Source organism: Cetorhinus maximus, chromosome 16 (assembly GCF_964194155.1).
Source record: "Cetorhinus maximus chromosome 16, sCetMax3.hap1.1, whole genome shotgun sequence".
In the NCBI taxonomy this organism is placed as follows: Eukaryota; Metazoa; Chordata; class Chondrichthyes; order Lamniformes; family Cetorhinidae; genus Cetorhinus; species Cetorhinus maximus.
The window spans coordinates 60,700,819-60,719,575 of NC_135894.1; the positions used below are offsets into that span (position 1 = coordinate 60,700,819).

The 18,757-nt window shown below is 41.3% G+C and overlaps 1 protein-coding gene across 1 annotated transcript in view; it reads right to left on the reverse strand.

Moving 5' to 3' along the window:
- Positions 1–18,757, reverse strand: part of LOC144691608 (superoxide dismutase [Cu-Zn]-like) — a 50,747-nt gene that overhangs the window by 21,839 nt on the left and 10,151 nt on the right. Inside the window, exon 3 of the mRNA XM_078559866.1 lies at positions 775–844. Coding sequence (XP_078415992.1) covers positions 775–844 — 70 coding nt within the window. The remainder of the gene's footprint in view (positions 1–774; positions 845–18,757) is intronic.

The following is an 18,757-nucleotide window of genomic DNA, read 5'->3' on the forward strand; positions in this document are numbered from 1 at the left end:
CAAAATAAGGCACCAGTAATTACTTTCTTGTTGAGCCTAAATAACCATAGTAATTGATTGTCACTGGGGAAATGGTTCATTTATGCCTTTCATTTGAGAACAATCTTTTTGCTGCCCTCTTTCTGTATGCCGGCATCTCATTTTAATTACCCCTCCTCAGACAACACAATTATAGCACCTAATAATATTCTGCACCTTCTGAAATACTGCCTTTGGTTTGCTAGTATTAAAATATAGGCTAATTATGAGGTTTAGTGCTGGGGTTGCAGTTTGGCTGGATACACCCCTAAGCTCCCAACAAATCACTCAACTGGCATAGTTAGTTTACTAAGTATAATCATTTGCATTTTTTAAACCTGTAGTAGAATGTAATATGACTTAAAGTATTCTGAACACCTGGACTGACATATTGAGCCACCGATAAATTAAAACCATAACTCATTAAATGAAACTAATCTAGATTCAACAGAAACAATCACTTGTAAGGTTGTTTATCTGAAGCCTAAAAATTCTCTCTCAATTAAGTCATACAAGTAATCAGCTTATGATTAATTCACATCCATGATCATATTGAATGACAGAAGTGGTTCAAAGGGCAAATGGTCTACTCCTGCTCCTATTTCTTATGTTCTTATTTGTAGATAATTTCCTGAATTGATGACAACATTTTAAGATTAAAAGCCAACAGTACAAGGTGAACTTAGTCTAATTAATTAATTAGGGTAATATGAAGTAATTTTGTCTAATTTTTTAAAGCATTTTGGTAAAACTCACCTCTTTTTGTCTTGTGGTGCTCCATGAGTTTCATTACAAGGGTTGTAATGAGGTCCAGTACTGCCACAGCCTAAAAGAAATATTTAACTGGTTTTATATCATTGAAAAATGAGCTCACTTTACTTATTGGACTAGTAACATAAATATTTTCAACAAATCAGAATTCTACTGAACATCTTTCCTTCATTTTTTTTGTGCAGCGTGGTCTTAGAGAGGTACCAAAATTAGAGTTTCAGATACTGATGGATGCATTTTGAGTCTTTCATTAGGCTCTTCCTTGCCCAAAGGACACAAATTTATGCTGGATTATAGTTGCTTTTTATGCATGAACCTTGATACATGAATAGATTTTCTAATGTATTGTATTTAGTAAGTCTAATTATATGTAGTTTATAAGAATATCAATGTTATACCATGCAATGCACAAGTCTGCTGGTAATTGAAACAGTGTCCCTTTGAGCCTATGAAGTCTAAGTGGGAAGTAAATGAACCCTCAGGTTATTCACAGTTTAAAAGTGCTGTTTTCTCAGGCAACTTTGCAAATTGGAATGCTCTTGCCAGCTTCAAGCTCCAGTTCAGAAGTACATAGGAACAGAAGGTAATCCGATTCAATGAGCCTGCTCTGTCATTTGCAGCTCTATCTTTTGAATCCTAATTTCCTGCTTTTTTTTCCATATACCTTAACAACTTTATTTCCTGTCAGTATTTATCTTCTTTTGAATATTCCAATTGATTTTGCATTTATGACATTCTGGGATGGTATATTCCACATTCTCAGAACCTAAACCTGAATTCTAAGATTATACATTTTAAGATTGTTTTGCATATGTAACGAAAGTACTTTGTCTGCATGGAGAGAATATCACTTAATATTTGAAGCTGGATAAACACATACACACACAAGCAGGCAGATCTCCCATGGTGCTGCTATAGGTAAATAAAATGACTGTGGTTTGTTAAGCCAATAACATATAATGTACTACTATATAACAAATACTCCTATGCTCTTACTCCAAGTGAAAGGTTTTTTTAAAATCCTGCAATTGTAACTTATTCTTTTGTAATGTGTAATTCCTGCCGTTCTCTTATGTTATTATTCTCATGGCATTTTTCAAAGAGCAGGGTGATTTTTTTCTTGCAATTACAATTAACGGTTATGATAGTGCAACGATAATGTTAATGGACTCATAATCCAAAGGCTTGGGCTAATAATATGCAGATGGAATTTAAATTCCTACTGTGACAGTTTGAATTTGAGTTGCATTTTTAAAAAAAATCAAATCCAGAATAAAATATTAGTATCAGTCATTACTGATCATGAAAACGCAAACTGGTTTACTAATGTCAATTGGACAATCACAGGGTAAGGGAGTGAACGCACAAGGAAGTAAGAATCACCTAAAGTGATATCAGCAGAAGGGAAAGAGTTGATTGGTGAGTAACCAGTAAGTTTTTTCCCCCCCCAGATCAAATCAGGGACAATCTTTTATTTGTGGGCCTGAAATTTTCCCCTTGTCGGGCACACTCAATCAGCGGGCCCAGGAGTGGTCGAGGAACAAGCTCCCAAACCTGATTGGCCCCCGATCACGATTTCACGCTGGCTGGCCAATTAACAGCCAGCGTGAAACGGGCGCCAAAAAGCTCAGCACTGCTGAGGTGGGGGCGGGAAGAGGGTAGATGACGATGTCACAGCGGGTGCGGGCGAGCGCTTCTACTGAGCTCCCTGAAGGCAGACAGCTGCCTCGGAGAGCTGTAGACTTGCAAATAATAAAATAAAGCATTAAAAAAAGCTGCAAAAAATGTCCATGCAGCACAATCAAGCACCTGAAAGCATGCCTCATAAAAATGCTGTCCCCAGATATTTATATTTATTTTATTTCCTAACAGAGATTTTATCCCGCCCTTGGATGAGGTTTCATGAAAAATGTAAAGCCCACCTGACCGATTGGCCTGTCCGCCAACCATAAGTTGGACGGTCCATGAAAAATCGTGTTCGATTGCGTCATTAATGGAGTTTATTGTCAGCGGACGTGCTTTTGACTGCTGCGCGCACACCCGGCCAGCGAAATATTGTGCGAGTGCGCGATGGCACCGGGATGCTCACCCAGCGTAATCTCGTGTGATTTTATGCCCGATCAGGTCGGACGCGTGCCCGCCCACGGCATGTAAAATTCTGCCCGTGGTAAAGTTAAATAGTATTCTAAATAATTGGGGAAAATTATTGTCTTGGTTGGGAATTTGGCTGGGCGGCAGGAGACAGAGTAGGGAAAATAGGTAGGCACTCTAATTGGCAAGACATGACTAGTGGTGGCCTACAAGAATCTGCTTTTGGGGCCTCAACTATTCACTGTATTTATTAACAACTTAGCTGTTCGAATAGAAAGCCACATATCCAAATTTGCTGATCAGACAAAGAGAGGCAACACTGTAATCAGTATAGATGGAAGCAAAAAATTACACAAATATTGTCTGATTAAGCAAATGGGCAAAACAGTGGCAAATGGGTTTCAATACAGGCTAAAATTGGACCTAAAAAGGGTAGAACATTTTCTAAATGATGAAAAGCTAGAAACAGTGGAGATTCAAAGAGACTTGGGGACCCAGCTCTATATCATTGATAGGTAGAGAAAATAATCAAAAAAGCTAATGAAGTGTTGTTTTTAAATCTAGAGGACTAGAATCAAATGGGGAAAAGTCATGCTTCAGCTATACAAAGCCGTGATTGGACCATATCTAGAATACCATTTAGAAAAAACACTTGAGTGTAGCCAGGGCACATAATGTACTCTGAATGAGAGGCTTCACTGTCCATCACCAAAGGGGCTCGGTATCACCAAACTAACTAAACCGACTGAATTCTGAAGGAGATAGCTGCCAGACTAGGCCAGCAGCAGGTGGTGCAATACAAGGGAAAAACATGCTTGACTTCATCCTCGCCAATCTACCTGTTGCAGATGTATCTATCCATGACAGTATTAGCAGAAGTGACCACCACACACTCCTCATGGAGATGAGGTCCCGTCTTCACATGGAGGACACCCTACATCGTCTTGGATGGCACTACCAGAGCTAAATTGAACAGGTTTAAAACAGATCTAGTGGTTCAAAAATGGGCATCCACGAGCCATTGTAGGCCATCAATAGAGGCAGAACTGTATTTCACCACAGTCTATAATCTCGTGGCCCAGCATATCCCTCACCCTCCATCACCATTAAGCCAGGAGACTCATCCTGGTTCAATGAGTGTAGGAGAGGGTGTTAGGAGCAGAATCAGGCATACCTCGTAAGGCCACAGCACCAAATGCTAAACAGCAGAAGCGCTAACAGACAGAACGAAGTATTTCCAACAGATCAGATCAAAGTTCTGCATATCCTTCACATCCAGTTGTGAATGGTGGTGGACAATTAAACAACTAACAGAATGGGGTGGCTCCATGAACATCCCCATCCTCACACGTTGGAAGAGCCCAGCACATCAGTGCAAAAGACAAGACTGAAGCATTTGCAAACATCTTCAGCCATAGGCCAAGTGATCCTGAGGTTCCCAGCATCACAGGTGCTAGTCCAGCCTATTCAATTGACTCCACATTATATCAGGAAACAGTTGAGCGCACTAGATGCAGCCTCGATAGGGCAAAGGCTATGAACCGGTAATATCCTGGCTGTAGTGCTGAAGAGCTGTGTTCCAGAACTAGCAGCACCCCATGTTAATATGGCAATCACCTTGTTAAAACCATCCTCTGCTACAATGTTACTCACAATAAGAGGTTGTGGTGGAAGAATTAATCCAGGCTGGTCTTTTGGTTTAAGCAGGTTTATTTTCAAGACAACTCCTCAGCGCTACTGACTTCCTAGTAGCTTCCACATTTTTTTCCAAACATGACTGCTCTATCATTGTTCATATCTAGCGTCATCTGAGCCGCCTTCATCGCAGATTGACTCAACAATAACGGTATTTCGCTAGAAACCACATTAGTACTGATAAATAGATTGATCCCTGCTACCTTACAAGGGAGGACCACCTGTTTGGAGGATGTTAATGTATTGTCATCTCCAAACCTGATGCAGGTAGAGCTTTCATACTCCTTGACCTTCCACCAGTCTGCCTCATCGAGAGACTCCAGGTAATAGTCAAGCCAGTCCATGCCGCACACTGTAGAAGTGCAACTACTGTCCAGAACTGCACAGCTGAAGGAATCTACCATCAAGATACTCATCACTGGATTCAAACTCTCAGTGATCAATACAATTCTATCATGGCAGTCACCATCATCATTTTCAGTTTCAGATGAATCTGTCTCGTGGGTCACTTCAAAAACGTGATTCCTTTGCTGTGAGCAGTTCATCATGTAATGATACTGGGAATCACACCGAAAACACCGATTAACCATTCCCCATTCATTTTTTGGTTTTAAACGCCTAAGGTCACCGTCCCAGACACGCTTTTGGTCCCGACTTTCAAATTGGCTAGGGTTGTGACCATTTTCAGATCTCTTGTCATTAACCCCATCTTTGTTTTGGAATCTTCCTCTAATATTTGGTCAACCGTGAAATTCGGTCACCATTGAATCCTCTATCCTTTGTTTTACACCCCATTCCAATACAATTATGACACTGGCATCTACCCGATAAAGTGGAAAATTACCCAGGTAGGTCCTGTCCTCAAAAAGCAAGAAAAATCCAATTTGGTTAACTACCGTCCCATTAGTCTGTTCTCAATCGTCAGCAAAGCAATGAAAGGAGTCATTGACACAGCTATCAAGTGGCACTTAGTCACCGATGCTCAGTTTGAGTTCTCACAGGACCATACAGCTTTGGACCTCATAATAGCCAAACATGGGCAAAAGAGCATGATTTTACAGTATTACATTAAAGGGCACCAGTAAAAGTGCCATCAATGAAAATCGGGGGAAAAACTCTCCACTGGCTGCAGTCATACCTAACACAAAGGAATAAGGTTGTGGTTGTTGGAGGCTAATCATGTCAGCCCTAGGATATTGTTGCTGCAATTCCTCAGTCCTAGGCCCAATCATCTTCAGCTGCTTCATAAATTACCTTCCCTCCATCATGAGGTCAGAAGTGGGGATGTTCGCTGATGATTGCGCAGTGTTCTGTTTGCAACTCCTCAGGTAACATTCAGGGCAGCAGAGCAGGCATGCAGAATTGGGAAATTTCCTGCCTTGTCGCACCTGCCTTGGGAAAAAATACCCCGAATAATGGGATCTTCATTCCGGAGGGGTTAGGGGAGGGTGGGTGTCTGTTGGAGTCAGGTCTGCTAAAAAGCCTGCCTTGGTGCTCTGGGGCTTTGTCCCAGTTGTGTGGTTGAATATTGGGCCCTCTAGTCCTTACCCAACCCCCCCCCACCTACTTCCATGCCCTATTCATACCAACCCATGCCCTATACCCACCACCAATGGCCCCTCATACACTCCATGCCAACCTATTCCGCCTCTTCTCCATGACTCCTTATAGCCCCTATGCCAACATAGTGTCAACTCATGCCAACACACGGCTCACCCTCAATCATTCCCATGGCTTCTTATAGCTCCTATGCTAACTTTGTGCCAACTTATGTCCTCCCACCCACACCCTTTGCTCTTTCATCCGCCATGCTAACTCACCCAGTATCTACCATGGGCAGACTTCAGGAGCTATGCTAGAATGAAATAAAGTTCTAAGTATCCATTACAGACTTCATTATATAAAAAATAACTCTCATTGATAAAAGCCCATTCAATATTTTCAAATTCCCTCAAGAACTTAATCCCTTATAATAACAAGTATTTGTATCCATAGCCCCATATCAAAGGTAGGTAATCCCTTAATAACCTCTTGGAATTGTCAATCAAGCTGTACAGCCTCCCCATTGTGATATTGATAGATTGTGGAAGCAGTCAAGCAATAATAATACTGTAATGATAGCCCTTAGGGTTAGGTTAACAAACAGCTATTGAAACTGCAAACTCTGATTTTTTTTTCAACTCTGAGACACAGCAGGTTGATTTCTTTTCAAATTATAAAGGGCAGTAGCTGTAAATACAAATAAGTTAACAGCTTGACAGTTTCACAGATCTTATCAGCGTTTTGTGAGCATTTATGTCTACTTTTTAAAAATTGTAAGTCACACACTGAGGGATAAGGACCTCACTCCAGCGAAAACGGGGCACATACCCCTACCCAGTTGGGTTTAGGTTTCCCCCATGTGGGAGTCACATCCTGTTGCCTTTCCCCTACCAGTGAAAATAGGAAGTCAAAATGGGGATGGAACTTATGAATCTAGGGTATGGCACTATTTTTGACGAGGTATAGAGTCTCCACGACTCCACAAAGATCCAGGCCATTATTGCAAATCTACTAGCAGAAACCTGTAATTACATTGTGACAAATTTACATGGACCGTTCCATTAGAAATGTGAGGCTGGATATCAACTCTGTGGCAGGAAAGAGAGGGGAACTTGGTTTGTAATCGATGAACCCAGAAGAACAGGTTTTCCACAGGACCAGCTGAGTTTAATGGCAGAGAACGACAGACATTTTGTAATATCTTGGCCAACCAGACTGATAGACTGATTGGCTGTCAGGTGAGGATGTAAGCCTTAAACACTAGGCTGTAATTGGGGAGCAGAGAGGAGAGATAAAAGGATTAGAAAGGTGGGGGAGATTGGAGGCCAATCTTTAGGGTGATCAGAACGGCTGAGGCAGAGGTGTAATTGGAGGCCTTACAAGGAACTGAGAAGAGACAGCGTGGATCAGAGACTTCCATGCACTGGAGAGGAAAGTTGGATCAGGGAAGGGGAGGAGATTGAAGGCCTCATGGTAGTAATTAGAAGAGTTGGAGAGGTGATGGTGAGGAGATGCCAATCTTCAAGGGGTTGGTGATGCAGATAAACTGGATCTAGTAGGTAACTGGATACACACTTACCTCCTGAACCCAGCAGTCCTCGGCTCCCTTTAGCTACTGGGTTTCCTGAGGCCTGAAAACTGAGCTAACCAGGGTTTCAATTTAAAGTCGTGGTTATTTGTGAGGTGAGCAGCCTCATTATATTTAAATTGCCAACTTGCCTCCTGGGAAGGTGTTGGCTGCCTGCCCCACCCCCTCTCTCACTTCCTGCAAATAGAGGCACCAACAGCTGCAGATTATATTTCAGGTTAAGGTTGCAGGAAAAATGTGGCCATCACTTACTTCCTTCCTATGCCCTTCTTCAACACCCATGGTTTCAATCCAACTCCCTCATGTTCTCATTGCATCTCTTATTTCTTCAGCTTCCCACTACCCATTTTCCTTCCTACAATGCCTTATTTCTCTCACTACCACACCTATTCCGCTGAACTACTCCTTCAACTCCTATACCATCCCTTCCCCTTTGGTCCCAGTTGTAATTAAAAACCTTAATCCTCCATTCGCTATTGCCTCACCAGCCATGGGCAGGTTGCAGGAGGCCCCTGGACACGCAAATAGTTTCCCTCCTCCCGTGCCTTGCCTTCTTATCTGTTTTCCTTGAATAGGCTTTGTTTAAAATATTTTTAAAATTAAATTATAATAAGGAATGAAACTATCCACCTATTCTCTCTATTTGGGTCTCTCTCTTCTTTTGTCTCATTGGTGTTAGAAGTCCAAATCTGTCATACAGGTGTAAGCCATTAGCATTGATCTTTTCAAAGCGTCAACAGGTGAAAAAAACAGATGTAGTTAAAATGATTTTTTTTAAACTGAAAAACCAGTAAATCAAGAAAATATACTCACTTTCTCTTCAGTTCAGAGTCCTTGAGCTGAAGTGAGAGTTAGAGATACTCCAAAACATTAAAGAGGGGAGGAATTTCTGAATAGTTTCATTCAGACCACAGTCACACCCCAAAGGAAAGCAAGGTTCAGAAAAGGAAGCGTATGATGGTTAGGGAGCAGGACTTAGAAGAGGTTGGGAAGGAGTTCCCTCAAATACTGGTCCTGTTCAACAGATGCATTTCACTGGCTACTTGTGAGGATGAGAAAGACTGTGGGAAGGACAGTCACAATAAAGACCAAGACAGTGTGGATCAGAAGGCTGGCCAAGGTTGGCTGGGGGGTGAGGGTGTTGGTGAAAGACAGTGGAAGTGATACTTAGGGGGATAGACAGCATCTCCTCAGCCAAGAAGAAGTATGCCATAAAGTGCATCACCTACCAGGTGCCAATGTAAGGGATATCTCATTGCAGCTGGAGGGGAATTTGGAAAGGGATGGGGTTAATCCAGTCATCATAGTCCATGTTGGTACAAACAACATAGTTAGGGACAGGGAGGAGGTCCATATGAACCAGGATGGGACCTGTGTCCTAGTGGAAAGGGTAAATAAGGAAGTAGCGAAGGGTTTAAACTAATAAGATGACAGGAGGGATATATAGGAAACACAATCGGCCTAAATTCTACAAAAACAGGAAAGGAAAGCATAGGAAAGAATAAACTAAATGAGGACTTAAATGGCCAGGGGATAAACAGAATTCTGGAAAAGCAGCGTAAAAAGATGGTTAAAAAGAAAGTAAGAGGAATTGCTATTAAAAATGGCTTAAATTGTTTGTATGGCGTTTTTAACAAAAATGGGGAACTGGAGGCAATAATACGTTGTAAGGAACCAAACATAATAGTTTACATAGGACGTGGCTACAGAAAAATTAGGACTGGGAATTAAACATTTCAAGGTATAGCATATTTAGGGAAGATAGAGAAGGAAAAAGCAGAGATGGAGTAGCTGTAGTTATTAGAGAAAACATAATGGCAGTAGTAAAAAAAGTGACGCGGCTATCAGCTAGACAGAAATCAAATCCATATGGATAAAGATATAAGATAATAAACAGTCAAACCACACTTACAGGAGTATTCTATAGACCACACTAACAGGGGTATTCTACTGGCCATCTAATAGTGAAAGGGAGATGGATAAAGAAATATGGCATTAAGTTAGGAAAATAAGTGAAAACAATAGAATAATCATGGCAGAATTTCAACTACCCTTACATTAATTGGCCATAACAGATAAAAATAGTAAAAGCAAGAACAATCTAGGCAATAGTGACCATAATATTATATACTTTAAGATAGTAATCAAGGACATCAGTATGATAAAGGTGGGGGAATAGATTGGAGAAAAGCTGATTTTGATGGGCTGAGAACAGAACTTGGATAGACAACAATAATGGCAAGCTAAGATATAAAACATAATTGGAAATGTTTAAAATGGTGTTCAATAGAGTCTGGGAAAAATATATTCCATTAAAAATCAAGAACAAGCTAAACCCTGATGAGTCACCATGGGTGAATAAAGATATCAAAAAAATTGAGGGTAAGTAAAGAGACATATGCTAACTATACACTATACAGACAGCAGGGGAGAGCATGACATTCTCAGTGTGAGTGGCACTAAGGGTGCGATCTCAGTGGAGTGTGAGAATTTGGTGAGCTGAGGGAAACTTAAATATATTTCTAAAATTCTAATATTGTCTGTATTTAACGTTTAACTGCAAGTGGTTTAAATTCAAAGTCTAATCCAGGGGCCTATGCAGGGAGATGGAAGGTATCCACTGACAGCAGCTGAAATAGTTAATTAAGGAAACTAGCTTGAACTGTCTTGCTGTACCTGGGCTCAGCTAGTCACTTTATTTAGAATATATAAATTCAGAGAATCTCAGTGCAATCAGCATTTGAGTATGTGGTCTCAACGGAGTGAGATAGTTTGGTGAGCTGAAGGAGTTCAGTGTGGAAGGGAAGGAGGTGCTCCTTTGCTTTTTCTAACTTTTTTACCCTGTAGAAACTGGTTCTTGCTCTACTACAGAGAAGAAGCTATCTGTTTGGTGAGTATTTGGTAAGTGGTCAATGTCTATTCTATTCCTAAGGTTTAAAATAGTTTAGGAATTAGTGATAACATTAATAAATATATAAAAGAAAATAAATAATTGAATAAAATAATTAAGTAATTAATTAAAGCATGTAATTATGGCAGGACAGGTGATACCATGGCTGCGGCATGTGGGAGCTCCTGGATACCACTGTTATCCAGGGCAAGCACATCTGCAATAAGTGTCTGCAGCTTGAGGAGCTTCGGCTCAGGGTCACTGAGCTGGAGGCTGAGCTGCGGACACTGCGATACATCAGGGAGGGGGAAAGTTACCTGGACGTTTTGTACCAGGAGGCAGTCATACCCATTAGGATTGGATCATCTGACTTGGAAGGTGGTCAGCTACAGGAGGGTGTGACCATAACTGAGGCAGGTAAGATGGCCCAGAGGGCAGGAATGTCAGCCTCTGCAATTGTCCAACAGGTTTGGGTTCTTTCAGCTTATGTGGGTGACAGTGGGGGCTGCAGGGTGGATGAGCTGACTGACCATGGCACTGAGGTACAGGAAGCCATTCAACTGGGGGGAACACAAAGCAATGTAATGGTGGTAGGGGACAGTATAGTAAGGGGGATTGACATGTTCTCTGTAGCAAGGAGCAAGCATCCAGACGGCTATGTTGCCTGTCTGTTGCCGGGGTTCAGGACACTTGCTCAGGGCTGGAAAGGAACTTGCAGTGGGAGGGGGAGGGGGAGGATCCCATGGTTGTGATCCATGTAGGTAACAACAACATAGACAGGATGAGGAAGGAGGTTCTGCATAGTCAGTATGAGGAGCTAGGCACCAAATTAAGAAGCAGAACATCAAAGGTAATAATTTCTGGATTATTACCTAAGCCATGTGCAAATTGGCATAGGAGAAATAAGATTAGAGAAATGAATGCGTGGCTCAAAGACTGGTGCTGGAGAAGTGGGTTCAGGTTCATCGAGCACTGGCACCAATATTGGGGAAAGCTGGATCGTACCGTTGCGACAGTCTACACTTGAATTGTGCTAGGGCTGGTGACCTCTCAAGCTGCATAACTAGGGGAGTAGAGAGAGGTTTAAACTGAATAGTGAGGGCAAGGGATCAAATTTGGGAAGATGTGGTATACCAAAGAGTAGAGACAAGGCAAGAGAGACAGGTATTAATATGGGAAATGATAAACAGACTGTGGCAGGAAGGGAAAGAGAGCACATAGCATTCAAAACAAAACAGATGAACTGATAGCGCAAATGGAAATAAGTACGATCTGATAGCCATTACAGAGACATGGCTACAGGATGACATTGATTGGGACCCGAATATTGAAGGGTACATGACATTTAGGAAGGGCAGGAATTTGGGAAAAGGTGGAGGGGTGGTTCTGTTAATTAATGATCATATTAGCACATTAGAGAGGGATGACCTAAGTTCAGGATGTAGAAGCAGTTTGGGTTGAGATGAGAAGTGATAAAGGCAAGAAGTGACTTGTGGGAGTGGCATACAGGCACCCTAATTGTAACTATACAGAGTATAAAAAAAAAGATGTCAGAAAGGTACAGCAATAATCATGGGGGATTTTAATCTACACATAGACTGGAAAAATCAGATGGGCAAAGGTAGCATAGATGTGAAGTTCATAAAATGTTTTTGGGATAGTTTCTTAGAACAGCATGTTCTGGAGCAAACCAGTGAGCAGACTATACTAGACCTGGTATTGAGCAATGAGATAGGATTAATTCATAACCTCACTGTGAAGGCACCCCACGTAGCAGCGATCATCCACGACTCCCATATTCTCAGTTGATCTCAGATCCCTGATGTCTTCCAGGATCCAGAGAGCCTGCAAGGTTAGCTCCTTGGAGACAAGGGCTGCCCGCAGAAGATGTGGCTGATGAAACCCGTGTGGCAGCCTCAGACGGCAGCAGAACAAAGATACACTGAGGCTCATGCTGCAACTCGCACCTTGGTGGAGCAAACCAGCGGGATGCTGAAATTGAGGTTCCGGTGCCTGGACCAGTCTGGGGAGCCCTGCAATATAGTCCACAGAGGGTGTCATGCATCATCGTCATCAGCTGCTCCCTTCACAACCTAGCGCTATAACAGAGCAAGGAGCTAGCTGAGGAGGAGTTAGAGGAGCTGCACATCTCTGATGAGGGGAATGTTGATGGGGATGAGGGCGAGGAGGTTCCTGAAGGCAAGGGTAATGGCGATGAGCCCATCACACTTGTCAGGCGAGGCAGGCGTACTTGGTCCCCATAGTTGCTAGATTCGTGGAGGATGATGACTACATGCAGTGAGGAGACACCACAGGTCCTCACATTGCATCTGTCAATGTTGACTTCAGTCTGGCTAATGGCAGTGCACATACCCTCTGTGATAAGGCTCATGTCATGGAGATGCAGTGGAGGTCCTAATAGTCGCTCAGTTCCAGGAGAATGATGACGACATGCAGTGACGACATGCATAGGTCTTCACATAGCTCTGTAAATGTCTGACTTCTGTCTGGCCGACGGCAGCTCGCTTGCATTGTATGATCAGGGTCTTATCGTGGCGATGCAGCCGTGAAACTTTAAATGCACCTGATCTTTTGTCAGCTTTCAGCACCTGACCCCTTCAGCATAGCATCACTGGTCACAGATGCTGATGAGATGGGGGCCAGCCCCACATTAAAGGTGCTGAGAGCACACAGAGAGAAGGACAGAACTCTGTGACACCTGCCCATGACATTCTCACAGCAATGACGAGCACCATCGAGGTGCAGGGATCACTAATGTGTCCAGTGAGTGTGAAGCCGGGCCATCACTTTGGGCTGAAGGCTACGTAAAGCACAGGGAAGAGGCCCTGGACTGAGACACCTGCCTTTATCTTGTTCAGGGACCAAGGTTTCACATGTGAGTGACACGAACATCTGCTCATCAGAACAAACAACTATAGGCAAGGAGACATTCTTGGGAGTTTATTTACAATAGTGAACATTATGTACAAATGGTTAACACCCATGCCCAGGCTGTGCAATCACATCTTCTTAACCCTCCTGCTGTCTTCACTCAAAAATGAAAATAGATCCCAGGTTTCAACTTTTAACTCACAAATAGAAAACAAAATAAATTAAACTTAAAAGATATGCCTTATTCTTAACGCACCCAAATACACATATAATTTACTTAAACTATCTCTATTTCCTAACGCCATCAATATAAGATAGTCACCAAGAAATCAAATAGGAAATTCAGGAGAAACTTCTTTACCCAAAGAGTGATGAGATTGTGGAACTCTCTACCACTTAGAGTGATTGAAGTGAATAGTATAGATGTATTTAAGTGGAGGCTACATGAATATATGATGGACAAAGGAATAGACAGTTATGCTGATATTTAGGTAAAGAAAGAAGAGAGGAGCTCAAGTGAAGTACAAACACTGGCATGGATTAGTTGGATCCAACTATTTTTGCTGCATATTTTACGCAATCCCCTGCATGCCTGGTTTTTTTCCTCTGATGCTTCTTTCTCTTTCACAACCTCCATTTCTCTCTTGCATCCTTTTTTCTAACCTAGCATCTCTGACCCACATCTCTCAGCCCTTCTTGGCTCCTCACTGACCTCGTCGCTATTTAACATCCATTTTTCTAGAGTTGATAGAATGCAAACAAAAGGTTCAACAGATATGTAAGCTGAGCAGTCATTCTTCTGTCTTAAACATGCTTATTTTGTAAACACGCAATCTGAAATTTACCTCAAGTAATGCTTTTGAAATTTGTCTTCTAGATTTTTTCAAGTTTTAAAAACTTTTGAGCAAAAACCGCCAAATAATTTTTCTTCAGGCAAATTGACTGAACACTATTGATGGATGCGGAAAATTTGGTACATTGTACACGCTCTGTCTGATTACATAACTGTTAAAATCCAGTTAGGGCCCATTAAAATTTAAAGACAAATTCGAAAGCCTTGTTTTAACCAATAGAAATATGCCACAAGATTTCACTTTTTTAAACAAACACCAACTTTATTGTATGTAAAAGAATTAAACAAGTACTATTAACTTAACAATATGGTTTATAGCTACGTATGTTATGCACTCAGGTTTACTTATTACTTCCCCAAAGAAATTTCTTATAAGACATATCAATCTTAAAGTTATTTACTTCTGTAGGAACCACCCAGAATTCTCCTCAGTTCCAGCTAACCTCAGAGGTAAAACTTTCATTTATCATCTCCTGACTGTGGATGCCCCAGTTGTTTGTTCTGGTTACTGTTCAATACTTCCAAGCTAACTTGCCTGTTGCTTTCTTTGCCACAAGACTCTGTAGGGACCACTAGTTTGAAACAAGGCATTCTTCCAGCTTCTGTTCCCTCACGAAATTCAATCTGAGATTAAGCATCATCTGCATTCCACGTGGTTAATAACGGAGTTTGGTTTTTTCAGTTACTCTGGCTAACTTCTCTCAGTGAGCTGCAAACTGCACCAGGTCCAAACTGTAACTTGAAACTCTCAGCAAAAACGCCCAGATAAATTGAAACCAGAGAACCCTTTTAAGCACCACCAAACTCCATGACAATGTACCCCATGCTCCGGGTTGTCCTCAAACTGACCTTTAGGTTAATTATCCCTCATTTACAATTTCTTCTTTGATCTGACGAAGGAAGTGGATTTTACAACCTTTGCTTAATGCTTTTTAACTAATTTAGGTCTATCTCCCGGAACAAAAACGTCCCTCTCGACTGCCATTTGGGCAAGCTTTACAGACTTCAGCTCTTTAGCTAAGTAAGCCCATTTGCTGTTTTATAGCTCTTCTGACTTTATTGAACAAGCATTGCCCGCCTTTTGAACTGCCAATTCTTGAGGTATTCTGGTCATCTCTAAAGCCCAACCTTTAATTGCCTTACCTTTCTTTGTGTTAACCCCTTAACGCAACATGGCCCCAACCTCTTAAGTGTAATAGGCTCCAAGCTTGTTTTAATTGCATTTATCCCATTTTCTACAGTTCAAGTTTAATGCCTAAAACTAATTAAATTCTAAGACACATAAACAATGAACTATGTATTCACAACACAATTCAAATTCAGCTCAAAACACTACAGCTCTAAACATATTAAGTCAGGCTCAGCCTACAGCAGAGACTGCGGCACAGATTTTTGAGGAGTTGGAAGGACTCCTGAGCTGTTTAAAAAATGGTGGGTGGGATCTGATTCTGGAATTCCCGCCCCCATTCCCAGTGCCCCCAATTTTTGCTGGTGCAGGACAAGTTTGTGGGCAGGCAGCCCGCACCCTGCACTCCCAACCTGACTGGCTCCCAGCCCCCGGAAATTTTTGTGGAGTCGGGGTAGCTTCTCCATGGCTGGTGGTTTATGGATCTCAAGAGTCTGGATCCCAGAACCTTTTGAAAAGTGTGTTCACAAGGATTTACCCATGCCTCCCATGTCCCCTCCGTGCCAACTTATGCAAGCTCAAGGCGTGCCGTGCATGCTTGGCTGCAAGCCTAGACTCATAAAAGGATAATCTGTGAGAGCTTTTTTTTACACAGCTGCAGAGAACTGTTGACTTTGTTTGATTGACATCTTTAAGGTCATAATGTTATTTTCTGTGATCTCTTTTGTCAATGCCTCAATGTTTATTTGCACAAGATTAAGAGGTGTGAAGTGCTGAAAGCTTCTGTTATTGACACTTTAATGGTGTGTTTGACACTTTTGTAGGGTTGTAGGAACACCAGTTGTTTTTTTCATCAAATCATGAATGAGTCATTTTTTTAAGCAGTTTCACACAAGTATTACAACCAGCTGAGGAGCGGTCGAATGGCTCCCTTCTTTGACCTCTCCTCATTTGACCGCACCAAAGTTTTATTTTACAAAGTTTGTACTTGCTAATTCAGTGAGTACTTAACTGTTTACACACTGTGATCATAAAAAAAGGGCAACTTTTCTTGAGCTTAACAAAGAAAGAGGTTGGCTTTATTATACTTAAACCACTCTAAGTAAAATAATAAAACACACATCAACTTTCGCATACACACACACACTTGAAGTTCACACACAACCAAATGCAGATTACACAGTAGCAAAGGATATATTAGTCAAATTAGAGGCTATAAAAGTTAAAAGGAATTCACAGTCAGTTGTTTGGTGACTCAGCTGGCTTCAGACTGAATTCAGTGATCTTGCTCCTTTCACTTGGTGGTCTTCTACTTTCAGTGTCAAGGTGGTTTAAAACTTCAGGTGGATGATCTATCGGTTCTTCTGGCGACACAGCTGAGGAGCTGAGTTCTTTATTTAAAATCTCCCTGCTGTACTGGAGTGAGAATCAGACAATAGCAGACAGGACCCAAAAGCTTGCAAGTTGAGTAGAGAGAGAGAGGAAGGTTCTCTCTCAGCTTCTCAGCTGCTTGTCTTCAATTCTGCTGAAAAACATGTTATTAAAACATGCAAAGGGTTGGCTTGTCATGTGACCACCTTCTCCAACTAACCAGTAATTCAAACATGATCATGTATTCCAACTGTAACTTGATTAGGTCAGGACTGAGAAATCCCTCTCTTAGCCGGAGTCTCATTGTTCAAATGATTAGGTTTGATGGTTTGTCTAACCAGTTGAATATCTCGGCATTGTGCTAATGGAATAGGAAATATGATTCATTCACATTCCTCCGAGATAATTGTCTTCGATGGTTTTTTGCAGGCATGCTGTCTCCATCTCAGTGGGGTTGGAATGTGGAATGTACAGTAAAGCAAATTAGGTAGCTACCTTAGCTGTGAGTTCAAGTCACTTTAGCCTGTGTTTTCAAAAGTCTGTTTTTAAAAAGTTCAACTCATGTTTCCACCCGGTGGATTAAAAATCATTATTTGGCATAAATCACATCTTCATGACATATGCCATCATTACTATAGGGTTTACTGGTTCTACACATACTTTACACTAAAATGCTTAAACCCTATTTTGCTCATTGGGATTTTTAGTTACTAAGGAAAAATGATGGCTAACATATTTCAGAACGCATTTTAAGAGAATATTGGGAATCCAAAAGCCAGAATATGCAGAATTCTAAGTTTAAATAGGTGAAATAATTATAAATTTGGGCACAGAAACTATAATGGCAAGATGCTGCCCAAAAGGTGTGACAAAAATTTGACAGCAGGATATCAACAGGCACTGACTGGAAGTGTACCTAGAGGCAAGTTTTTTTAAATGTATTCTGCATATTATGTATAGAAATCCAAAATAGCATACATTGGAAATTTAATGCTATGTACTCCTTATTTGGATCTATTCTATGCCTCCAGTGACAACTCAATAGGAGCTTCCATTATTGAGCAGCTACTCGTGTAATGTGCCCCTAGGCACGCGTACACTGTTCTACCACCAAATAGAATTTCCTAAGTTTCACATCTCCAGGACCCTGACAATATTCATACTGTTTCCAATGGATAAGTGAGTTTCGAACAACTACTCACCATTTTTTTACTCTCTTGTTCTTTTCTCCTCTTCCTGATATCTACTAGTATTTTAAAAGTCCAAGATGTACCTCAGCTTTGTGTGACAACTGTAAAGCATCACACCTCTAAAATGGTGCATGTCTGTGAGAAAGAATCACGGTTGACTTCAATAAACCACTATTAAGTTATCTATCCTGATTAGGAACTCCACTGCATCGGACCCGACAGTTACACTTCATAACAACAATAAGCAGGTACCATAAATCTCACTAATCAATTTGTTTGTTAATTCAGCCATTTCCACCACACAATAAACCAAATCATTCCTCAAATAATTCCATCATACTGTTTTCACCCCCCATTTGATTTTTTCCACTCATGTCAGTGTGTAAGTTATAACAAAAAATCTACAATCCATAAACTAAAAATTTAATCCCCAAAAATGGGTTGTCCAAAATGAGAAAAAAAGGGCAGAGTTAAAAGTTAGATTTGGGCCTTGCATACTTGAGAGTTTTTAGCTGCTATGGACAAATTTGATGAGACAGATGTGTCATGGGAATTATTTCCATTCAATTACTCTGGAGCTACGAAATCATTTGGGCTGCAGTACAATGGAAGAAACTAGTGGGGCTTTCACAGCACATCTTGTTTTTCCACATATTTTGTAGAACAACTTACATTTACATGGCACCTTAACGTGATAAAACATCCCAAGATACTTCACAGGAACATTATC